At 43.4% G+C, this 26,270-nt stretch overlaps 1 protein-coding gene across 5 annotated transcripts in view; it reads left to right on the forward strand.

The window, feature by feature from the left end:
• The window catches only part of FHOD3 (formin homology 2 domain containing 3), a 967,501-nt gene that overhangs the window by 880,291 nt on the left and 60,940 nt on the right, over nt 1-26,270 (forward strand). For all 5 annotated transcript variants that reach the window (XM_033930608.1, XM_033930609.1, XM_033930610.1 and 2 more), the window contains 4 exons: nt 3,809-3,967; nt 16,677-16,859; nt 22,979-23,098; nt 25,907-26,068. In XM_033930608.1, the coding sequence (XP_033786499.1) occupies nt 3,809-3,967; nt 16,677-16,859; nt 22,979-23,098; nt 25,907-26,068 (624 nt within the window). The remainder of the gene's footprint in view (nt 1-3,808; nt 3,968-16,676; nt 16,860-22,978; nt 23,099-25,906; nt 26,069-26,270) is intronic.

Genomic DNA, 26,270 nt, shown 5'->3' on the forward strand with positions numbered 1-26,270 from the left:
CTGGGGAGAGGAAGAAGCGATATGGATTGCTCTGAAAAGAGAAGATGGAACTTCTATCTACGTGGGTGTAGTCTATAGACTCCGACTCAATCGCAGCAAATTGATAAGGATCTGATTGTGGATATCCAAAAGTTTGGAAGGAAAGAGGAGGTTCTGCTGTTGGGAGATTTCAACCTGCCGGATGCGGACTGGAATGTTCCGTCTGTGGAATCGGAAAGAAGGAGGGAGATTGTGGATGCCTTTCAAGAGGCTCTGCTCAGACAAATGGTGACGGAACCCACAAAGGAAAAAGCGATATTGGATCTGGTCCTCACAAATGGAGAGAGTATCTCTAATGTTCAAGTGGGTGCTCACCTGGGTAGTAGTGATCATCAAACGGTTTGGTTTGATATAACGGCTAAAGTGGAGAGCGGCCGCACGATACTTAAAGTCCTAGATTTCAAACGTACAGACTTTAATGCAATGGGAAAGTACCTGAAGAAAGAGCTGTTAGGATGGGAGGACATAAGAGAAGTGGAAAGACAGTGGTCTAAGCTGAAAGGAGCGATAAAAATGGCTACGGACCTTTATGTGAAGAAAATCAATAAAAACAAGAGAAAAAGGAAGCCGATATGGTTCTCCAACCTAGTGGCTGAGAAAATAAAGGCGAAAGAGTTGGCGTTCATGAAATATAAAAAAAACCCAAGAAGAGGAGAGCAGAAAGGATTACAGGGTGAAACTGAAAGAAGCCAAGAGAGAGATACGTTTGGAAAAGGCACAGGCAGAAGAACAAATGGCTAAAAATGTAAAAAAGGGAGATAAAAATTTTTTCAGATATATTAGTGAAAGGAGGAAGATAAAAAATGGAATTGCTAGGCTAAAAGATGCTGGGAACAAATATGTGGAGAGTGATGAGGAGAAAGCAAATGTGCTAAACAAATACTTCTGTTCTGTGTTCACAGAAGAAAATCCTGGAGAAGGACCGAGATTGTCTGGCAAAGTTACACGAGAAAATGGAGTAGATTCTGCGCCGTTCACGGAGGAGGGTGTTTATGAGCAACTTGAAAAACTGAAGGTGGACAAAGCGATGGGACCAGACGGGATCCATCCCAGGATACTAAGGGAACTCAGAGAGGTTCTGGCGAATCCTATTAAAGATTTGTTCAACAAATCTCTAGAGACGGGAGTGATTCCTGGGGATTGGAGGAGAGCGGATGTGGTCCCTATTCATAAAAGTGGTCACAGGGATGAAGCAGGAAACTACAGGCCGGTGAGCCTCACTTCAGTTGTTGGAAAAATAATGGAAGTGTTGTTGAAAGAAAGGATAGTGTACTTCCTTGAATCTAATGGGTTACAGGATCCGAGGCAACATGGCTTTACAAAAGGTAAATTGTGCCAAACGAACCTGATTGAATTTTTTGATTGGGAGACCAGAGAGCTGGATCGAGGACATATGCTAGATGTAATTTACTTGGATTTCAGCAAAGCCTTTGATACAGTTCCTCATAGGAGACTGTCGAACAAACTTGAAGGGCTGAAGTTAGGACCCAAAGTGGTGAACTGGGTCAGAAACTGGCTGTCGGACAGACGCCAGAGGGTGGTGGTTAATGGAAGTCGCTCGAAGGAAGGAAAGGTGACTAGTGGAGTCCCTCAGGGTTCGGTGCTGGGGCCAATCCTGTTCAATATGTATGTGAGTGACATTGCTGAAGGGTTAGAAGGAAAAGTGTGCCTTTTTGCAGAAGATACCAAGATTTGTAATAGAGTAGACACCGAAGAGGGAGTGGAAAATATGAAAAAGGATCTGCAAAAGTTAGAGGAATGGTCTAATGCCTGGCAACTAAAATTCAATGCAAAGAAATGCAGAGTAATGCATTTGGGGATTAATAATAGGAAGGAACCGTATATGCTGGGGGGAGAGAAGCTGATATGCACGGACGGGGAGAGGGACCTTGGGGTGATAGTGTCCGAAGATCTAAAGGCGAAAAAACAGTGTGACAAGGCAGTGGCTGCTGCCAGAAGGATGCTGGGCTGTATAAAGAGAGGCGTAGTCAGTAGAAGGAAGAAGGTGTTGATGCCCCTGTACAGGTCATTGGTGAGGCCCCACTTGGAGTATTGTGTTCAGTTTTGGAGACCGTATCTGGCGAAAGACGTAAGAAGACTTGAGGCGGTCCAGAGGAGGGCGACGAAAATGATAGGAGGCTTGCGCCAGAAGATGTATGAGGAGAGACTGGAAGCCCTGAATATGTATACCCTAGAGGAAAGGAGAGATAGGGGAGATATGATTCAGACGTTCAAATACTTGAAGGGTATTAACGTAGAACAAAATCTTTTCCAGAGAAAGGAAAATGGTAAAACCAGAGGACATAATTTGAGGTTGAGGGGTGGTAGATTCAGGGGCAATGTTAGGAAATTCTACTTTACGGAGAGGGTAGTGGATGCCTGGAATGCGCTCCCGAGAGAGGTGGTGGAGAGTAAAACTGTGACTGAGTTCAAAGAAGCGTGGGATGAACACAGAAGATTTAGAATCAGAAAATAATATTAAATATTGAACTAGGCCAGTTACTGGGCAGACTTGCACGGTCTGTGTCGGTGTATGGCCGTTTGGTGAAGGATGGGCAGGGGAGGGCTTCAATGGCTGGGAGGGTGTAGATGGGCTGGAGTAAGTCTTAACAGAGATTTTGGCAGTTGGAACCCAAGCACAGTACCGGGTAAAGCTTTGGATTCTTGCCCAGAAATAGCTAAGAAGAAAAATTAAAATAAATAAAATAAATGGACCATTCGGGTCTTTATCTGCCATCATCTACTATGTTACTATGAGTATTGGAGCATTTATCTCGCTGGCCCACGGTAAGAAGCTCTTCTGCGGTTTAGTAAAAGGAGCCCTTTATTAGAGGACCAGTTACCATACCAACATCCTGATCAACAAATGCTTTTGCTTATTATGGAAACTACGCACACTAAAACCTTACTTTGACTTTGCCGCATTTAGATTGCTAGTCCAATCTCTAGTTCTAAGCTGTTTGGACTATTGCAACATAATTTATCTAGGATCCCACAAGAAACCTATTAGAAGACTAAGAGCAGTCCAAAACACTGCAGTAAGACTGATCTTTGGCCTGAAAAAATTCGACTACATCTCCCCATACTTCAAAAAACTGCACTGGCTTCCTCTTGAAGCAAGAATCATCTTCAAATTTGGCTGCCTTTGCTATAAGACTATGTTCGGCACCTCGCCCACCTACCTCATGAAACACTTCATGCTACAGAACCATCCCCACCCCTCCCGCAAAACACTTCTATTTGCATTCCCCACTCCCAAGGGATGTCGTTACAAAAAAATTCTTAATAGGACACTATACTTTCAGGCTGGTATCTGGAACAACACCCTAAGTTTATCAGACCCTAAGAAACCAGCCCACCTACTATCCCTACTCGCTCCTCCTCCATTTTCTCCTCCCATACCTGCTCAGTCCCCTCCCCCTTCCCCCCCCTAAACCTATACTGTAACCTCCCTGCTCTCTTCTCTTGCATCAATACCTGCGGTATCCACACTGTATTTCCACTTTACTGTATATCGTCTTGAACTGAAAAAGGTATGACGGAATATAAATAAAGCTAGTATTATTATTAAAACCTAGCAAAAATGTGTTCTTCCACACCAATTTCTGGGGCCTGTGGTACTTTTTTTCTGCTGTGCTTCATTCACTGCACTTTTAGTACAGCCTGTCACACTATTGCCTGTATTTGTTTACATATGCAATCCAAAAAAAAAAAAAAAAAAAGCTGATTGTTGATAAAAGAATTGGTTTCATTTTATTTTACTCCAAAGAAAACTGCTGCAGATGGAAAGAGGCAAGAAATTATTGTGCTGGATTCCAAACGAAGCAATGCAATTAATATTGGCTTGACGGTGTTGCCGCCACCAAGGACTATCAAGACTGCCATTTTGAATTTTGATGAATATGCCTTGAATAAAGAAGGGATAGAGGTAAGGAATGATACGTTATCATGCTTGGTTGTAGCAGCTGTTTTGTAAAATGATGTGAACTGTTTTGTTATTTGCAAGTTGTCTTGGTAACAAAGAAAAAAGAACATTTTTTCTGGTGGCTTTCGGCCAACAGCTGGTTTTTTGGGCAGCTGTGCTTGAATTCAGTGGTATGTCATGATTTAAATCATTTGGGAGTAATTCTATAGGAGCCTAATCTATACAGTACGGGTCCTCAAACCCAGTCCTCAATGGTCCACAGGTTCACAACCTGGTTTTCAGGATTTCTACAATATGAAATAGAAGCAGTGAAAGCAAATGGATCTTATACATATTCATTATGGAAACCCTGAAAACCAGGCTGGATTGTGGACCTTGAGGACTGCATTTGAGGTCCCCTGCTACAAAGGAAAGTAGGCATCTGCTTTCCTTTGTAGGATGCATAACTGGATATTAACATGCCTAACATTTAGGTGCTCACACCTATGACAGTTTAGTGGAGACAAGGCATCGCTCTTACACGTAGCAGATTGGCTTCAAGAGGTTATCCTTTTGAATTATCATTTGTTCATTTAGATTTAGACAGTTTCACTATAAAAGGAGAATTACAAACAAAGTGCTTTGGTCCTGAGAATAAGACCCCTGAGGCAGGCCAATTGGCCGAAAAACGTACGTGTCGGGTCTTGAATGAATAAAAGGATTGAGCACCATAGGTCGCCTCTTTTGTTTTCCTTCTTACTTTGAGGCCCTCCAGATGTGAGCCTGAGCTCAGGGTGTTCCAAAACCCCGACACACTGCCAGATTTTGGAAATCTGTCCAGACACCGGTCAGTCTTCTAAAAGACACTAGTCATCATTCCACAAATGTGTGACTTAGTGCTCATGTGGAACATCTTAAAGGAACTAGTGCTTGGGGAAAAACACACCCCTCCCCCTCAGTACTGTATTTGGCAGCTTGCCTCTCTAGCACACATGTGTCAAATACAAGGCCGGCAGGCCGAATCTGGCCTGCCTAGTCATTTTATGTGGCCCATGTCAGTGCTCCCGAACTTCCTCTTCTCACAGCCCAGCATGTCTTCCCTCCTGTGCCGGTCCGATGTCACCATCACGCTGAAAAATCTGCCGGCCTCGGCAGCGATTCAACAATGTTGTCCATGGCTCCACTTCCTGTTTTCCATCTCCTGTGGTCCACCCAGGCGGAAACAGGAAGTTGCGTATCATTGGAGTCAGACCACAGCAGACATAAAATGGGAAGGGGAGCCGCGGACAATGTTGCTGAATCACTGCCGAGGCCGGCAAATTTTTAGCTTAACAGTGACATCGGACCGGCGCGGGAGAGAACACATGCTGGGCTGTGAGGAAAGAGGGACCGGCGCGGGAGGGAAGACATGGTGGGCTGTGAGGAGAGAGGGACCAGCGCAGGAGGGAAGACATGCTGGGCTGTGAAGAGAGAAGGACTGGCGTGGGAGAGAACTGAAGAGCCGGCTGTTGCGGCCTCCACTGATAGACCACTCGACTCTCTTTATGCTGGTTCAAGTAATATCAATTTAATAATCAAATAGCAATAGCTTACAGGAACAAATCATACAGCATACAGAGTAATAGAGTATACACCAGGCTCTATTACTCTGATGTTATCACGGCAACGTCCATGCCCTTCCGGATGTCTCGAGCCGCAGCCACTACATTTAGGCCCTCTTTCACAAAGGTGCGCTAAATCAATGCATGCGCTAACCGCTAACGCGTCCATAGGATAACATGCACATGTTAGTGTTTAGCGTGTGTTTAGTGTGCGATAATATTTATCGCATGCTAAAAAGCATAGCACACCTTAGTAAAAGAGGAGGTTAGTGTGCCGCAGCTCGAGAAAGTTTGCAGGACACTGGTCTGGCCGATAAACCCCTGGTAGGTGCTGGAGTGAGAGAGATGAGAGGGAGCTATTATTTGAAAATGGATTGGGGAGGGCTTGGAGGGGAGTTATGTACTGATAGCTATTAGTAATTGCAGATAGGGTGGTATATTTTTTTAAAGACAGAGGCCTAGCTTGGGGCCCCCCGACCCTTGCCGTGCTGCATCCAGGAGTACAAAATCTGAAGCTCTTCAGTAACCTACAGCTTCTCAGTGAATCCCACTGGAAAATAATGCAGGTCACATGCTGTTGTACTGTGAGTTAGTAAGTAGGGGGCCACAGATTAAAAGCTTTCTTTGGGACAGGGTTTGTAATACCTGAATTATAACTTAAGAACATAAGAATAGCTTTACTGGATCAGACCAAAGGTCCATCAAACCCAGTAGCCCGTTCTCACGGTGGCCAATCCAGGTCACTAGCACTTGGCCAAAACCCTAGGAGTGGCAATATTCCATGCTACTGATACAGAGCGAGCAGTGGCTTCCCCCATGTCTTTCTCAATAACAGCCTATGGACTTTTCCTCCAGGAACTTGTCCAAACCTTTCTGATAACCAGCTACACTATCTGCTCTTACCACATCCGCTCTTACCACATCCTCTGGCAACGCGTTCCAGAGCTTAATTATTCTCTGAGTGATAAAAGTTATCCTCCAATTGGTTTCAAAAGTATTTCCCTGTAACTTCATCAAGTGTCCTCTAGTCCTTGTAATTTTTTACGGAAAAATAAAGTGAGTAATTAAAACTAAATCTAAGTCTGTCTGTATTGTCAATTTGAAAACAGAAGCTTTTAGGGATAAAAAAAAACACTTGCAGTCTCTGAAAATTTCCCTAGCAATGTCAGAGCTTTAAAAGCACAAGCAGTGGCTGTGGAGAGAAATCAACATCTAGAAACCATTTTACAATGGCAAAGGCATCAGGAAAAATATAGAACCCTGGTTATGCAATTTCCAAACTCAAGGCAGGACTTGTCATTGTGAAACTTTCCCGACAGAAATATGACTAAAGCTAAATGGCTTTCTGTTTACTCTTCCCTCCCCCGAACCAGAGTTCTGGCACTTTCGGTTTGCAGAACTCTTAGGGATTTTTTGTTTTGTTTTGTGTTTCATTTTAGTGCTTGTAGTAGTTTTTCTTTTCCTACGCATCCCAAGAGCATAGGTATTAATAGTCATGATCTCATCTGCTGGTGAACAAATTGGCCAAGGGTAACATCCTGTGAAAGACTATCCTGTTGTCCTGTGCCAAGCGAAAGTATGGGATGTGCATCATGCTAAGATATTCTGCGCCTGGAAAACAGAAAGAATGGGTTATGTGCAAATATAAATACGATCTCAGGATGTAAAAGTTATGCTTATTAGCACCGGGAAACAGTAAGACCATCCCAATGCACTCGTAATATTCCTTTCCCTTGGAGTTTTCTGGCATCTGTAGGTTGCTTTTTAGGTTGGCCTAATCTCAAGTCTATTGTTAGTGGGATTTTTAACAAAAAAAAACTTAGGCAACAGGGGACACCTCTATCTTCTATATCAGTGTATTGCAAACAGAGTGTTTCTACCGAGATTTCAGATGTGCCGCGGAACATTGGGAAGGAGGAGAGGTGCTAGCGCCGACTGACTCCTTACAAGACATCTCATGGCGAGAGGCACATCCTGTAGATCAGGGGTGCCCAAATGGTCGATCGTGATCGACCAGTAGATCGCAAAGGCAACACGAGTCGATCGCGTTGCCTTTGCGATCTTGCTCTTCCTGCCTCCCCGAGCCAGGCCAGGCACATAGAAGTGCCTGATCCACAAGACTTCTGGGCCAGTCAATCACTGCCTGGCTCTCCTGGAACTTCCTCTCTGACGTCTGAATTGATGTCGGAGCTGAAGGCTTTTGGGTCCGGCGCTTGTACACGTCTGGCCTGGCTCGGGGAAGCAGGAAGAAATCGGCGTGGTGACTTGGGGGGGGGCAGGGAGAGAGAAAAAATCGGGGAAGTGGAGAAATCGGCGCGATGGTTTGGGGGGGCAGAGGCAGAGAGAAACAAAGACAGGCAGGCAGGGGGAGAGAGAAACAAAGAGGACCCCATAGACATCGTATATTTAGATTTCCAAAAAGCCTTTGACAAGGTACCCCATGAACGCCTACTTCGGAAACTGAAGAACCATGGGGTGGAAGGAGACGTACACAGATGGATCAGAAATTGGTTGGCGGGGAGGAAGCAGAGGGTAGGAGTAAAAGGCCACTACTCAGACTGGAGGAGGGTCACGAGTGATGTTCCACAGGGGTCGGTGCTCGGACCGCTGCTATTCAATATATTTATAAATGATATAGAAACAGGGACGAAGTGCGAAATAATAAAATTTGCAGACAATACCAAACTACTTAGTGCTGCTCGGACTAAAGAGGACTGCGAGGAATTACAAAGGGACCTGAATAAGCTAGGAGAGTGGACGACGAGATGGCAGATGAAGTTCAATGTAGAGAAATGTAAAGTATTGCATGTGGGAAGCAGAAACCCGAGGTACAGCTATACGATGGGAGGGATATTATTGACTGAGAGTACCCAAGAAAGGGACTTGGGGGTAATAGTGGACAAGACAATGAAGCCGTCGGCACAGTGCGCAGCGGCCGCTAAGAGAGCGAAAAGAATGCTAGGTATAACCAAGAAGGATATTACAATCAGAACGAAAGAAGTTATCCTGCCGTTGTATCGGGCCCGCATCTGGAGTACTACGTTCAATATTGGTCGCCATACCTTAAGAAGGATATGGCGATACTCGAGAAGGTTTAGAGGAGAGCGACGCGTTTGATAAAAGGTATGGAAAACCTTTCATACACGGAGAGACTGGAGAAACTGGGGCTCTTTTCCCTGGAGAAGAGGAGGATTAGAGGGGATATGATAGAGACTTACAAGATCATGAAGGGCATAGAGAAAGTGGAGAGGGACAGATTCTTCAAACTTTCGAAAACTACAAGAACGAGAGGGCATTCGGAAAAGCTGAAAGGGGACAGATTCAAAACCAATGCTAGGAAGCGGGTGGTGGACACCTGGAATGAGCTTCTAGAGGGCATGATAGGACAGAGTATGGTAATAGGGTTCAAGAAGGGACTGGAGAATTTTCTGAAGGAAAAGGGGATAGAGGGGTATAGATAGAGGACTACTACACAGGTGGTCCTGGACCTGTTGGGCCGCCGCGCAAACGGACTGCTCGGCACGATGGACCTCTGGTCTGACCAAGCATAGGCACTTCTTATGTTCTTAAGAGGGGGCAGGGGGAGAGAGAAAGACAGAAATAAAGAGGGGGACAGGGAGAGAGAGAAAGAAAGAGAGACAGAAAGAAAAGGGGAGGGGGCAGAAAGAAAGAAATATTGGATTTACAGAAGAAGGAAGTGAAACTAGAGACTCTTGAAATCACCAGACAAAAAGGTAGGAAAAATGATTTTATTTTCAATTTAGTGATTAAAATGTGTCCGTTCTGAGAATTTATATCTGCTATCTATATTTTGCACTATGACCCCCTTTAACTAAACCGCGATAGTGGTTTTTAGCTTCGGGAGCTGTGAGGAGCATTCAGCGCAGCTCCCTGCGCTAAAAACCGCTATCATGGTTTAGTAAAAGGGGAGGGGGTATATTTGTCTATTTTTGTATAGTTGTTACTGAGGTGACTTTGCATATTTTAAAGTCATCTGACTTGACCTCTGAAAAAAACCCCAAAATCAAATTATAATTAACATTTTCTCTGCGTACAGTGTGCTTTTGTTTTATTAAATTTTATTGTTGGTAGATCATTTTGACTTGGTCATTTTAAAAGTAGCTCTCAAGCCAAAAAAGTGCGGGCACTGTAGACAATCAGCCGGCACCAGTGCCTCTCCTCTCTGGCCCTCTTCCCTGCTGGCAACCCCTTCTGGTATCTCTGGAGGGCCTTCACGCGTGCGCAGACATCGACATGATGACATCATGCATGCACATGATGTTACCATGGCAATGTCCGCGCACTTCTGGATGCCTTGAGCCGCAGCCAATACATGTAGGGGCTCATAATAATAATAATAATAAAAATCTACAAAGTTTATTTGGATGCTTATTAAACTACAAAGTGGCACATCTGATCTTCAGTTCCACAATATTTTTGCTGTTTTGCTCAATATATGGACCATTTTCATACCCTAGCTCAGTGATTCCCAACCCTGTCCTGGAGGAACACCAGGCCAATCGGGTTTTCAGGCTAGCCCTAATGAATATGCATGAGAGAGATTTGCATATGATGGAAGTGATAGGCATGCAAATTTGCTTCATGCATATTCATTAGGGCTAGCCTGAAAACCCAATTGGCCTGGTGTTCCTCCAGGACAGGGTTGGGAACCACTGCCCTAGCTGATGTTGTAAACAAACACCAACTATTATGTTTAAATATTGAACTCTAAGGGCTCCTTTTACAAAGATGCACTAGCGTTTTTAGCACATGCTATAGCGTGCACTACCCGAAAAACTACTGCCTGCTCATGAGGAGACAGTAGCAGTTAGCGCGCACGTCAAGGCCCTAACACCTTTGTAAAAGGAGCCCTATATTTTTTTCAAGTAAGACAGAAATGTAATTTCTTTCCTCAATCAAGCTCTAACACAGCCTCCAATGTCCTCTGAATGAGCGAACAGACCTGGGTAGAAAATGAAAATGTGCCACTGAGACCCAAATATAAGTTTATGGAAGAAAACCAAGTCATTCAGGAATGACAGAAACAGTTTATAAATGATATGACCTGAGAAGAATACCCTTCCTCGTTTTGTGCTTTTCAGTTTATATACTGGCTTATTGATGTAAATATATTCACCACTTTTGAAAGTCAGCAGAGCATCCCATGTTTATCCTGGGTGTATACCTGCAGTGCTTATCTGAAGTTCTGGATACACAGTCGTTATCAGAAGGGGCCATGTTACAGAAACAAGATGTCTGATTTTCTCTGTTATCGGTCCTTGTATAAGTATCCTGCTCTGGCACCTCAAAAGCCCACAGACTGGGCCTCCCGCAATTGTTAAATGTAGAGTCTTTGAGACATACCAGGGTTAGAAATGCCACTGGATTTGGTTGAAATTTCAGACTGCTTCTAGCAGGAGTCAGGCCCTCTGAGAACAGTGTTTTAATAAGAATGGAATCTGTCAAAAGTCATTTTTTTCCACATCGGTCATGTCTGCAGAATGTGTTGGTGTTAAAGTGATCCACGGGTCAGTCATTTTGATTCATCGCGACCCTCCGTGTTGCACATTTAATACCATTAGATCATTATTTAAAGATAGAAGAAACTAGTTGTACCGTACTTCTCCTTGTGTTTTTTTTTCCAATATTTTGATTTGACTAAAAACAACTGGAAGCATTTAAAGAAAATGTCACTAATTGCAAAGCAAGAAGTGATTGAATTTAGCTTCTTTCATCTTTCTTTGCAAAAACCTCTTCTGTGTTTGTGATTCACAAAGATTTTTCCAATGTATCTGAGTGAAAAAAGATTAATGAATCAAACCCATAAGTAGATATTTCTAAGATCAGCTAGGCTTGACTTCTGATTAGAGCTGGCATCTCATGGAGATTCTGGAACATTGGGGGCCAATGTACAGTATTAAAATGTGATGAGTGTTTTATATGTACCATACCTTAAAAGCAAAACTTAATATACAATAATATAACATAATAGTCAGCTTCTATACCGCAGTACCATGAAGCTCTATGCAGTTTACAAAAGCAAAGTAGTTACAATAGGATGAGATATCTTAATTAAATAAATTCAAAGCCTATGCTATAAGGGGGAAAATTCTATAACCAACACCTACATTTAGGCTTTGGTAGGCACCCTGCCGATGCCTAAGTAATTGAAAAATGCAGTTAGAAACGGCAGGGTTGAAGCATCTATCGATGCCTAAATAAAAGACGGCTGAAATGGCTTCTGGAATCATAGCTGCTTTAGGCTGAAGAATGCCAAAGTAGGTGTGGCCAATGCCAGAAGTGGTGTTAGGCGGGCTAAAGCGGCTACCCAGCCCCGAATCATGCCAAGATAGGCAGCTGAAATATAGGCCCGAAAAACCCTGGCCTACATTTCAGCCGCTTATCTTTGCTTTTCCAGATCACCTGGTTGCGTCAGGGAGTGTATAGATTTGAAGAACTTGCCCTGACGCAGCCAGGTGATCTGGAAAAGCAAGAATCCTTGTTGGGATTATGAATTCTTTTGCTAGAGCAGTGCAACTTCTGGAGCTACTGGAGTGTTTGAAGGTTTAAAGACTTGACCAGGGCAGGATTAATTCGTCGAGGGCCCCTGCCCCGCCCCACCCCTCCATGCGCCCAGGTGGAAATAGGAAGCTGCATCAGAGGGAAGCTTTGGCCAAGCAGCACCGCTTGCACAATTACAGTTCCCGTTGCCTTTCTTACCCGCGTTGCTTGCTTGTCTTAAGGCTTTAAACTAAAAGACAAGGGAAAGCCGACAGTTGACCACCAGTCGATGGCCCAGGCGACAAGATGCCCCGAAGACGGAACTACGGACAACTACTCAGATACAAGAGGGGACAACCACAAAGCAAATAAGGGAGACAATGCAGGAACAGAAAAGGATACCATGAAAGAAACAGTAGAGACTGCTAAGCTTAGAAAGTCCAAGAAGGTAACACAAAGGGAACTCAAATGTATGTATATGTATGCTAGAAGTCTGAGAAAAAATATGGGAGAATTAGAGACAATAGCAAGACACAATGAACTGGAAATCATTGGCATAACAGAAACTTGGTGGAATGATAAAAACAAATGGGACACAGTACTACAGGGATACAAACTATACAGAAGAGATAGAGTAGGGCAGAAATGTGGAGGTATTGCCCTATATGTTCAGGATGGAGTAGAAACTGTTAGAAAAGCTACAATGGAAAGGACAGAGAAGCTGGAGTCCCTCTGGATCAAGATTCCTAGACACAAAGGTACAGACACAAAACTTGGCCTTTACTATCGACACCCAGGACCGACGGAGGAGACAGACTCAGAAATGATAGAGGAAATTAAACAAGAATGTAAGACAGGTAATGTAATAATCATAGGAGACTTCAATTTCCCGGGGATAGACTAGAACCTGGGAACCTTGAACTGCGGCAAGGAGGCCAAGTTCCTGGAAGCGCTAGGGGACTGCTTCCTGGAAATAAATGGTGGGAGAGCTGACGAGAGGAAACGCCACCTTGGACTTGGTCCTAAATGGTATTACGGGACCGACAAAAGAAGTAGAAGTCACGGTCCCGCTGGGGACGAGCGATCACAACATGATCAACTTTAAACTTGACATTGGGAAAGGGAAACGTACCAAAACCTTAACCACGACCTTAAACTTTAAAAAGGGAAGATACGATAGCATGAGAGCCATGGTGAAACAACGGCTCAAGAAAAAGATGGACAAAGTTAAAACAGTAGATCAGGCATGGGTCCTAATGAAAAATACTATCACGGAAGCACAAAATCTCTACATTCTGCGGATTTTCAAAGAAAAGAAAACTAAAAGCAAAGGAGAACCGGCATGGCTTACTAGAAAGGTGAAGGAAGCCATAAAAGAAAAGAAGGACTCCTTTAAAAAATGGAAACGCACGAAAACAACCGAAGCTTGGAACAAACACAAAGATAATCAGAAGAAATGTCACAAGGCGGTGAGGGATGCCAAAAAGGACTATGAGGAGAAAATAGTGCAAGAGGCCAAAAATTTCAAGCCCTTCTTTAGATATGTAAAAGGAAAAAACCTGCTAAAGAGGCGGTGGGACCTCAAGGAAGTACATCAAGGAAGACAAACAAATTGCAGACAGACTAAATTCCTTCTTTGCATCTGTCTTTACGAAGGAGGACGCTGCAACAATACCAGAAGCAGTGAAAGTGTTCAAAGGAGTAATAGATGACAGCCTCACCACAGTAGAAGTGGACTTGGACCAGATATACTACTAGATCGACAATCTTAAAAGCGACAAATCCCCTTGACCTGATGGAATTCACCTGAGAGTCTTAAAAGAACTGAAGGTTGAAATCGGAGAGCTTTTGCAAAAACTTGCCAACCTGTGAATTAGAACTGGACAGATACCGGACGATTGGAAGATAGCGAACGTCACGCCAATTTTCAAAAAAGGATCAAGAGGAGAACCGAGCAACTACAGACTTGTGAGTCTTACGTCTGTCCCTGGAAAGATGGTTGAAGCACTGATTAAAGATAGCATAGTCCGGCACTTGGATACACACGACCTGATGAGAGCCAGTCAACATGGCTTCAGGAAAGGGAAATCATGTTTGACAAATTTACTTCAATTTTTTGAGACCATGAACAAACAAATTGATAGTGGAGAACCGGTGGACATAATATACTTGGACTTCCAGAAAGAGTTCAACAAGGTTCCACATGAAAGACTTCTCAGAAAACTACAAAGCTATGGAATATACTAAGATGGATAGGCAAATGGCTGGATAGGCAAATGGATGGATAGGCAAATGGCTGGATAACAGAAAGCAGAGAGTGGGCATAAATGGGAGTTCTCAGACTGGGAGAAAGTGACTAGCGGTGTGCCCCAGGGCTCGGTACTTGGGCCCATCTTATTTAATATTTTCATCAATGACCTAGAAGAAGGAACATCCAGTGAGATCATCAAGTTTGCAGATGACACAAAGCTATGCCGGGCAATCAGATCGCAGAAGGATAGCGAGGAACTCCAGAGTGACTTGTGCCAGTTAGAGAAATGGGTGATGAAATGGCAGATGAAGTTTAATGTGGAAAAGTGCAAAATAATGCATTTAGGTAGAAAGAACAAGGAACAAGAGTATAGAATGTCAGGTGCAACTCTGGGTAAGAGCGAACAAGAAAAGGACCTGAGTGTACTGATAAATAGGACCCTGAAACCGTCGGCACAATGCACGGCAGCGGCAAAGAAAGCAAATAGAATGTTAGGCATGATAAAGAAAGGAATCATGAGTAGATCGGAGAAAGTTATAATGCCGCTTTATAGAGCAATGGTCAGACCACACTTGGAATACTGTGTCCAACATTGGTCTCCCAACCTAAAGAAGGATATAAAACTGCTTGAGAGGGTGCAGAGACGAGCAACGAAGCTAATAAAAGGTATGGAGAACTTGGAATACAAGGAACGACTTAAGAGACTGGGATTGTTCTCCCTTTAGAAAAGGAGACTGCGAGGGGATCTGATCGAGACTTTCAAAATACTGAAAGGAATCGACAAAATAGAGCAGGAAAAAAAATTATTTACAATGTCCAATGTGACACGGACAAGAGGACATGGACTGAAGCTAAGGGGGACAAGTCCAGGACAAATATCAGGAAGTTCTGCTTCACGCAACGAGTGGTGGACACCTGGAATGCTCTCCCAGAGGAGGTTATTGCGGAATCCACTGTTCTAGGATTTAAAAGCAAACTAGATGCACATCTCCGTACGAGAGGCATAGAGGGATATGAGTGACTAAAATTACACCAGGTGTACACCTAGCTGGGCCTCCGCATGTGCGGATCGCCAAATATGATGCACCGATGGCAGTTCTTATGTTCTTACTTTCCGTCGATGGGGGGGGCCACGTTGCCAATCGGGGTGGGGCCCGCGTTAACGATCGGGGGGTGGGGGGCCCGCGTTGGGCCTATCGCCATTTGGAAAAAACAATGTTGATGCCCTCCTTCATCGGGCCCCCCTGACCATTTCGGGCCCTAGGCACATGCCTACTTGGCCTATTGGTTAATCCTGCCCTGGACGACAATGTTGTGAACAATTGGGGACTATGAGCTGAGTGGTTGATTCTACAGCTAAAGATAAGTGTTTTTCTAACTTTCCTGTACACAGAAAGTGGTTTGGATCTTTTTGAGATATGGAGCAAGTTCTCTTTATGTCAGTGATAAGATTGAAGGCAGTTAGAAGTTTCTGTATTCATGCTGCTACTTAGGTTTGAAGCTTTTTTCTCCATGTTTGTGACTGTCAGATACTATATAGGTTCCTTCCACTGCCTGGCTTGGTAACAATTGAAATATAGCTGTGACATTAGCTTTGCACATACCATGACAGGCAGGAACCTCACTGCTAAGCCAGGGCATGTGGAGTAGGAGCTCAGCATCTCAGATTTACTGCTAATGCTCACCATAGTACTTGCATTGTGCCAGAGTGCTTCCCTCTAGAGTTTATAAGTATAATATGTACAATATAGGCAACTTATCCAGGTGCGCAGGGAAGTTCTTTTTGATCAAGCCTGTGGCCACCCAAAACTGGAAAAAATACTTTTGTATCTTTCTGCCACATTTTCATGGTCTCAGATTGTATTTCTTGGTACTTGAAGATCTTCCGTAACATTCTGCGGGTGTAATTTGCAAAACTTTTTTTGGAGGTTAAACTGTGCTTTGCACATGGAATAGAGCTTTTATAAAATCATACTTGGTCTAGGCACATCTAAAGTAGGTATGGAGAATGTTTTTTCTGTATTTACATGCCCTAAGTATAAGCATATTTGGGGGATGAGGCTGAGTGGAGAATGCACGACATCATGAAGTATGTGTGTAGTTTATAAAATCATACATATGTGTGTACTTCACACATATAAAATTACACCTCCCAATGAGCAGTTCCGACACCTGTTGCAGGTTTTCTGATGCTATTTTATAAAGACTCATAGACGCTTATATTTATCAAATAGCTTCAAATTAGGTGCCTACAAAGACTTCCTACCTACGTGACCTGTTATGATATTGCTCTACACTTTCCAGATCCCAACAACATAATTTAAAAAACATGCTAGCTTCAGTACATAGGATAATGGTTTACCCTTTTATGTCACTACAGAAAATTCTGATGATGATTCCCACAGAAGAGGAGAAGCAGAAGATCCAGGAGGCTCAGCTCGCCAACCCCGACACACCCCTGGGTAGCGCAGAGCAGTTTCTCCTCATTCTTTCCTCCATCAGTGAGCTCTCAGCTAGGCTCCAGCTCTGGGCTTTCAAAATGGACTACGAGCAAATGGAAAAGGTAAACTCTTATCTTGAGACAGATGAAATCAGCTGATTGGAAAGCATCGGTAGAAGCTAAAAGCCAATGTCAGGAAAAGGTATGCACTATAATAACATGGAATGAATGGAATAGAAAAAAAACAAACAGACATTTGCCCAGGTATGATAGGTTTTTATCTCTGCTCTTTTCTGCCAACATGTCTGATACAGTTTGCTATCCAGATGATATTTATTTTTTTTAACATATTTTGGCAAGGGGTGTAGCATAGTTGGGGAATGCTTGGAGAGTAGTCATAGAAACATTGAAACAGAGAAAAATGAAAGCAGATAAAGACAATATGGCCTATCTAGTCTGCCCAACCTTGCCTCCTACTATCATTTCGTCTTCCCCAGAGAACTAACTTACTTCTCCAAGCTTTTTATAATAATAATAATAATAATAACTTTATTTTTCTATACCGCCATAGTCAGGCGACTTCTAGGCGGTTTACATTGTAAGAAGGCTGGACATTCAGCGAATAACAAAAGGTCTTAATACAGTACAATAAGTCAACTTACAATACCGTACCATGAGTCTAAATACAATACAATACAATACATTACAATGAGTCTAAATACAATACAATACAATGAGTCTAAGTACAATACCATACAATGGGTCTAAATACAAACAATAATCTAAGAGGGAAACTTACGTATTAATTGGAGTTCTATAGTTAGTGAGTACCTGAATACTTTAGTACTTACATGTTGATTGGGGTTCTATGGGTAGAGAATACCTGAATACATGAGCGGAGCTTCTTGAGAGGAAGAAAAAGGCGTTTACAGGGGGGAAGTCCTAGTGAGTGAGGGGACAGTTTTAGTCAATGAATTTGGCGAACAGGGCGGTTTTAATCGATTTTCGGAATGCACTATATGTCAGATTGGGTTCGTTTATGTAGTTTTTCAGCCAAACTTGCTGTCTGTTCGCTTGGAACTTAAAGGTTCTGTCCAGGAATGATTTGTACCTGCAGCCTGTAATCTTTGGGTATGCAAAGATGTTTTTGTTTCTGGTTGTTCGAGTGGGGTTGTGTAGGGTGAAGTGAGATTGTAGGTAAGAAGGTGCTAGTCCCCAGGCTTGTCTGAGACAGGTGCAGGCAAATTTGAATAATATTCGCGCTTCTATTGGTAGCCAGTGCAGCTTTTTATAGTAGGGGCTGATGTGGTCTTTTTTTCTTAGTCCGAAAATTAGGCGCACGGCGGTGTTTTGTATTAGTCTCAGTTTTTTTAGTGTTTTTTGTGGGATACCCAGGTAGATGATGTTGCAGTAGTCAAGAATGGATAGGATCAGCGCCTGTACCAGCAACCTGAATGATGTTGGGTCGAAGTATTTTTTTATGGTCCTTAGTTTCCATAGCGTGAAAAAACATTTTTTCACTAGTGAGTTTGTGTGGTCAGTCATAGTTAGGTGTGTGTCTAGGGTGATACCGAGTATTTTTATGTTTTTGGATATTGGGTATTCGTGATTGTTTATTTTTATCGATGTTCTCGTAATTTTGTCGTTAGGACTCGCCAAAAAGACTTTTGTTTTCTCTGCGTTTAGTTTCAGTTTGAAATTGGTGGTCCATTTATCGATTTTGGTCATTATGTTTGAGAGGTTGTCTACAATTTCTTTTGTGATGTCGTTTAAGGGGATTAGAATGGATATGTCGTCTGCGTAAATGTAGTGTATTAAGTTTAGTTTTTTTAGGAGGTGACCTAAGGAGGCGATATAGATATTGAAAAGGGTGGGCGATAGTGGGGAGCCTTAAGACACGCCTGACGGGTTTTCCATGGTTTGGAGTAGTTTCCATTGCTGATTACTCGGTAGGATCTGTTTGTTAGGAATTCTTGGAACCATTTCTTTGCCTTTCCAGAAATTCCCATTATTTCAAGGCACAGTAGCATGATTTCATGGTCTACCAGGTCGAACGCGCTGCTGAGGTCTAATTGAAGAATCAGTGCGCTTTTGCCTTTACTAAAGAGATCATAGAGGTGGTTCAGTAAGGAGGCTAAGACAGTTTCTGTGTTGTATCCTTTCCTGAATCCTGATTGGTGTTCACTAAGGATGTTAAATTTGTCCAGTTCTGAAGATACACTTTTTGTCTCCACCACCTCCATCAGGAGTCCATTCCATATATTCACCATTCTTTCCATGAAAAAGTATTTTTGGAGGTTACTTATTAGTCTTCCTCTTTCACCTTCATCCTATGCCCCCTCATTCTAGAGCAGTGGTCTCAAACTCAAACCCTTTGCAGGGCCACATTTTGGATTTGTAGGTATTTAGAGGGCCTCAGAAAAAAAATAGTTAATGTCTTATTACAGAAATGACAATTTTGCATGAGGTAAAACTCTTTATGGTTTATAAATCTTTCCTTTTGGCTAAGTCTTAATAATAATATTATAATTTATAGCTAGAGAGATATATGATCAAGAAACTTTTATTTTACTTTTGTGATTATGATAAACATACCGAGGGCCTCAAAACAGTACCTGGTAGGCCGCTTGTGGCCCCCGGGCCGCAGGTTTGAGACCACTGTTCTAGAGTATTCATTCAGCTGAAAGAATCTCGCCTCATGCACATTTATGCAATGTAGGTATTTAAATGTCTCTATCATGACTCACCTCTTCCGCCTTTCCACCGAAGTATACATATTGAGATCTTTAAGTCTGTATCCATGCTTTTTATGATGAAGACCACCAACCATTTTAGTAGCTGTTCTTTGGACTGACTTCATCCTGTTTATATCTTTTTGATGGTGCGGTCTCCAGGATTATACACAATATTCTAAATGAGGTCTCATCAGAGTCTTATTCAGGTGTATCATTACCTCCTTTTTTCCCTACTGGCCATTCTTCTTCCTATGCATCCAAGCATCCTTCTAGTTTTCGCCATCATCCTTTCAACCTGTCTGGCCACCTTAAGATCATCACATACTATCACAGCCAAGTCCCGCTCCTCTTTCATGCACAAAAGTTCTTCACCCCCTAAACTGTGCCGTTCTCTCAGGTTTTTGCAGCCCAAATGCATGACCATGCATTTCTTAGCATTAAGGGGTCCTTTTAGCAAGCTGCGTTAGCGGGGTTAGCGTGTCGGACATTTCATCACATGCTAACCCCCGCGGCCAGCTAAAAACTAACGCCTGCTCAATGCAGGCGTTAGCGGCTAGTGTGGCAGGCAGTTTAACACGCGGTATTACGCGCGTTAGACCCCTACCGCAGCTTGATAAAAGGACCCCTCAGTCCTAGCTGCCAAATTCCAGACCATTCATCAGATTTCTCTAGGTCTTTCCTCATATTTTCCACACCATCAGGGGTGAGCATCCTATTGCAGATTTTGGTATCATTCACAAAGAGGCAAATCTTACCAGGCAGCCCTTCAGCAATATTTCTTACAAAAATGTTAAAAATAACAGGCCCAAGAACTGAACCTTGTGGCTCACCACTGGTAACATCCCTTTCCTCAGAGCAATCTCCATTTACTACTACCCTATTTTGTCTTCTACATAACCAGTTCCTGACCCACTTTGGGGCACTTACTGAGGGCACTCAATTTATTTATTAAATGCCTGTGTGGAACAGTGTCAAAGGCTGTGCTAAAATCTAAATACACCACATATAGCATTCTCCCTCTATCCAACATTCTGGTCACTCATTCAAAAGAAATTGATCAGATTTGTCTGATGAAACCTGCCTCTAGTGAATCCACCAGATTTCAGAAATTTCACTATTCTCTGTTTTAAGTTTCCATTAATTTACTTAGTACTGAACTCAGACTTACAGGCTTAGCATGCTATTACAGTGGTACCTCGGTTTACGAGTGCACCAGTTTGCGAGTGTTTTGCAAGACGAGCAAAACATTCGCAAAATCGGCGCCTCGGAAACCGAGCGCGCTTCGATTTGCGAGCGCCCACCCTGCGAACCGGCACCCTCCCCCCCGTGATCCGGCACCCCCCCTCCGCTGCCATCGGGCCCCCCCCCCCCCCCCGCCGCAACCTGAGGTCCCCCCAAACCACCCGAACCCTCTTCTTACTTTTCTGTAGCCTCCGCAGCGGTACCGGCATCAGCATGTCCTGTGCATGCCGGTGCCTGAAGATCTGCTTCCTGTGCTGGGCCTGAGAGTTCACGTTCGACTCGACGTGAACTCTCAGGCCCAGCAGAGGAAGCAGATCTTCAGGCACCGGCATGCACAGGATATGCTGATGCCGGTACCGCTGCGGAGGCTACAGAAAAGTAAGAAGAGGGTTCGGGTGGGTTGGGGGGACCTCAGGTCGCGGCGGGGGGGGTGCCCAATGGCGGCGGGGGGGGGGTGCCCGATGGCGGCGGGGGTGCCCGATGGCGGCGGAGGGGGGGTGCCGGTTCGCGGGGGGCCTTCGGGGGGAGCAATGCCGGTTCTCGTGGGGGGGGGGGGAGCAGCGCTACTGGCCTCGAGGCGGGGGGGTGGGAACATATCAAAGCAAGTTTCCCTTACTTCCTATGGGGAAACTTGCTTTGATATACGAGCATTTTGGATTACGAGCATGCTCCTGGAACGGATTATGCTCGTAATCCAAGGTACCACTGTATTCTATACCTTAACTGTGCTTAAAATATTCAAAAACCGCAATGACTGTTGCATCCATTTGCAAGGGTGATGAGCCTCTAGTCCTAGAGGGGCTGCAAGCTGCTTAGATAAATATAGAAGAGATATCTGCATCTTTATATATCTGTAGTCTCACATAATTCATGTCCTGTAAACCTAACCGGTTGGCAGGCTTCTTAAAGAGGAGATTCCCCCTCCCTCACCCCCATCCCCAGTATTGGGAATTGGGCTGTTGTTCAGGAAAAGTCTTGGAATGTGACTTCAGTTCACCTCTGCCACTTATTCTGCATGTAATCTTGAGTGAGTCACAATAGTAAACAAAATTGAAAACCCAAATGAAGTCTACTTACAGAATATTAACTGCAAACATCATGGGGCTGATTTCACTTTGAACAGTTTGCTTTCATATGTGATTTATTGTCTCATTCCAAAGAATTTCACTGTGGCTAAGGGATTGTCTCTCATAGAAGTCTACAGACTGCATATGCTTTAGAAATACAGTAGAGTTGGTCCTCTGTATCCGCAGATTCTGGATCTGTGGATTCAACCAACTGCGGCTGTCTCTATCAGGTCCCCAACCCCTTTGTGTTCCTTTGCATCCTGTCTTCAGCCCTGGTCCCCTGAAACAACAGCAGCAGCAGTTCTCAAAGGCTGCGGTCTACACTGGGCTTTTCCCTCTGACCTGGTCCACCCAGGAAGTTGTGTCAGAGGTAAAGTCCAAATGCAGGGCACAGCCTTTGAATATGGCTTCTGCTGTTGCTGCAGGGGCACCAGCAAGTGCCAAAGACAAGATACAAAGGTACACCAGGTGTGAGGGACTTGATAGAGAGAGGAAGCTACGAGATGTCAGGCGATAGGGGGGTGGGAGAGAAGGAAGAGGGAGGGAATTAAAAGACTTGAGCATCTGTGGATTTTGGTATCCGAAGGGAGTCCTGGAACCAATCCCCTGCGGATTCGAGAGCCAACTATAAGTAAAAGTGCTCATGTGCTGATGGATTCACATGTTACCATCATCGAGTCATGTCCAAATTCTGCTATTCTGGCATGTATGTAATATGTAAACTGCTTTGGTTGTACTACAGAAAGGTGGTATATCAAGTCCATGATCCTTTACCCTTTAGATTGACACTTAGGGGGTATAGACATATCTGTCACTAAAAAGGCAAGGGTAGCCGCAGAGCAGAGGTTCTCAGTCCAATCTTTGGGATACATCGAGCCAGTCAGATTTTCAGGTTAGTCCCAATGAATATTTGTGAGATAGAGCTTAATGCACTGCCTTCATTATATGCAAATCTATCTCATGCAAATTCATTGGGTAGATCCCAAAAAACAAACTAAGTATGTCCAGAGAACTGGGTTTAGAACCCCTGCCTTAGAGGCACTATGAAAAGATAACGCTGGCAATTTGATAAACAGAAAAATGAAGTGATCAGTGCAAAGTTGTCCACCTCAAGGCCTAAATCCATTGATATAGTGAAACTCTGCATTGGGTGCTACACTGTTCAGTATCACATGGGGTATTTTTGGGTTTATTGCAGGAAGTTGCAGAACCCCTTTTGGACTTAAAAGAAGGAATGGACCAGCTGGAGAACAATAAAACCTTGGGCTATATCCTATCTACTTTACTAGCCATTGGAAATTTTCTTAATGGAACTAGCGTAAGTTTTTGACCTAAGCATTTCATTACTGTGCAAAACACAGTCACTTTAGCAACACTTCCAGGTATTTTCTGTTTTAATGTGCAATATCTAATTCAGAATGTAGCAAAGCAAACATCTGTGACTGTTGTCACCTAAAAACCCACTTTGGTGTAATCCACCTTTCATTAGTTTTTAAAAACATTTTCTATTCAGTAGACAAAAGACTAGGAATGAGTACAAAGGTCTAGTATACAATAGCCTGATTTCACTTCTTCTGTTTGTATTATTCTCTTTCATAGCTGATGGTCTTGGGTGGGGTTTAGTCCATTTGGGGGACAGTTTTCAAAGCTGTGCATGCATGTAAACACTTATTTATAAGAGTAATTTTGTAAAAGATTTTTACACTTAGAAAAGGGCTTTTTAAAATTGTGCAGCTGCTGAAAATATTATGGAGACTGATAAGCACATCATACCTAGACATTTGGAATATGTAGGCAACAAAATTTATTGCTTGGTTTCCTATATCATATGTGATTTTTTTTTTTTTCCATTTTGTTTTTAAATTTTTGTTTAATTAATTAAGATGTAATTTTGATCACTCTCCAAACCAAAAAAGAAAAAAACAAAACATTGCTTGCAGTAAACCGTCTCAACCACTCTCCCATCATGACTTAAACTCCCAGTAACATTCTTCAGCCTCCCAACCGTCCTATGACAAATCATACCCCTCCTAATCAGAATCCAAACATACCCCTGAGCACTACCTGATCCACTCCAATCCCCCTGGCACCAACATTAAGCAATATATCACACCCACATTCTTTGATTACCCCAAACATATGATCATCCCCCTCCTCTAACCCACCTCTGGTGTCAACATGGCCCCCTTTGCCTATTCCACCCAACTCTAAAGAGGCAGCATTTCCTCCCCTCTTCCTTTATGACAGATGGGAAGTCACTTGTGTATGTATGGTGCGATGCTGCTAAAGGCTTCTTAAAGTGATAGAAAGCTGAGTAGCATCCACACCGGGCTTCGTCTGATGATATCAACCATTTTGAGAATACATGTCCTGCTGTCCTTGGAGAATACCTGCTACAGATGAGTAGCCGCTGAACTTCTGTGGACACTGAAAATTGACCTCTATGACCATCATCACTGCTGTAGTGTACAACAGTGATGATGGTGCTTTATTTCATTTGTATATTCAGTAGCACTGGCCATATAAATGGTGCTGCGTGAATATACATTTAAGCAGCGACTTTCTTGCTGCCTCATTACGTAAATTGGACTTGCTTTTCTGCTGGCTTAAGTTTAGGCATAGAAGTTATACACAGACCAACTAAATTTCAGTGCTTTATGTATCACTGTACTGCCTGACCTTGGCTTGTCCCAAACCCAGCCTGCCAGTCTATGCATAAGATTTATGCATACAACCCACAATATTATGTGTAGAATTGGACCAAATAAAAACAACAACAACCCAGAATTAAGTAGTTGACATTAATACCAACTATTTAACAGGGCTGGCCTAAAGATAGCAGATACTCTGAAAAAATGCCACTCCTGTAGTCGAGCATCATCTCTTTCCTTTTAAAGCATCCTCCTAGTTGTCCAGCTTCTTTTTCTCCTACCCCACCCTGAATACCAGCATCTTCCTGCTTCCCTTCTCATTGCCTGGCCTGCTGCTGTCCCCAACTTTCTTTCTAATTGGCCAAAACAGAACCTGTAAGCACAGACCTGCTTTCCTCTGACAAGAAGTCTGTTTTGGACATGGATGGGATAAAGTGGTGCTTCAGCACACAAGCATTGCAGACCAGAGGATAGCCCCGAGTAGCCCAGCCCTAGAGCACTCCCACCCAATTGGCACCTCAACTTCCCTTGTGCCCTGTACAGCCTTGCTACGGTCCTGCTTCCGCACTGGTCTGTGTTTACAAGGCTTGTACAGCATTGTAGGCGGGCAGCAGCCGCAGGCCTGGCAAGAAGGGAAGTAGTGGAAGGCTTTTGCATGTGCCAGAGCTGCACCCTACCACCCTAGTTAGCCACCTAGTCTACAAAGTTGCTGGGATGGTCTTGCTGTTTAAGACTTTTTTAAATATCAGGCCCCATGTACTTATTCCTCAAAGAAACCAGGAATGTTTGTGTAACAAACCCAATGTGTTTGATGTAGACAGCTTTTTCCCCACAAGAAACAAAATCCAAAAACAAATTTATTCTATTCTTTAGTCCTTTTTGTCCCTCTAAGTGAGTAATTTAGTAACAGCACACACTAAGGCCTAAAATGGGCCCTGTGGTAAATAAGGCATGTTAACTTAAGTAAGCAACCCTCTAGGTAACTGAATTTTCATTAGAATAACCAGGCTGTTTCTTATCATCTTGTTAGCATGGTCTTTATTGTTGAAAGAGGTATCCACTTTTGACTCAGAATAGAGAATGACACGGATACAAATTTGTCCCCACTGGAACTTAATTTCCCCATCCTGTCCCCGTGAGTTTTGTCACTGTCCTTGTCCCTGCCCCATTCCTGTAAGCTCTGCCTTAAACGCACAAGCCTTGAACACTTATGATTTTAAAATGTTTGAGGCTTGTGCAGATGAGGACAGAGCTTGCAGGAATGGGGCAGGGACTTGAAAAGAACTCGTGGGGATGGGAAAATGAGTTCCCGCACGGACAGGGAAAAATTAGTCCCCATGTCATTCTCTAACTTAGAGGTATGGATTGCACTTCAGTAATGTGAATGAAAAGAAGCGGTCCTTACTTGGTTTTGTTAATATTTGTTGTATTATAGGTATTTGATGTACATTTATTTTATTTTATTTTTTAACAAGGCCAAAGCTTTTGAGTTGAGCTACCTTGAGAAGGTTCCAGAAGTAAAGGACACAGTGCATAAGCAGTCCCTCCTGCACCATGTGTGCACCATGGTGGTTGAAAAATTCCCAGAAAGCACAGACCTCTATTCGGAAATTGGGGCCATCACCAGGTCAGCCAAGGTATGTTTTGTGAGCGAAAGCAAAAAAACAAAACAAAACTTTTCCTCTTTTTACTACAAATGCAAGATATTTATTGGCTTATCCTAGAGAAAAATGTAAAGTGTAGCCTGAGAGCTTGTCTCGACGGGCGTAAGGTAACACGGGGCTGGGAGACCCGTGTTTTGCCCATTGGGACAAGTTAGGGGGAGTGGTAGGTAGGTAG

The sequence above is a fragment of the Geotrypetes seraphini genome, chromosome 2 (genome assembly GCF_902459505.1).
Source record: "Geotrypetes seraphini chromosome 2, aGeoSer1.1, whole genome shotgun sequence".
Taxonomy (NCBI): Eukaryota; Metazoa; Chordata; class Amphibia; order Gymnophiona; family Dermophiidae; genus Geotrypetes; species Geotrypetes seraphini.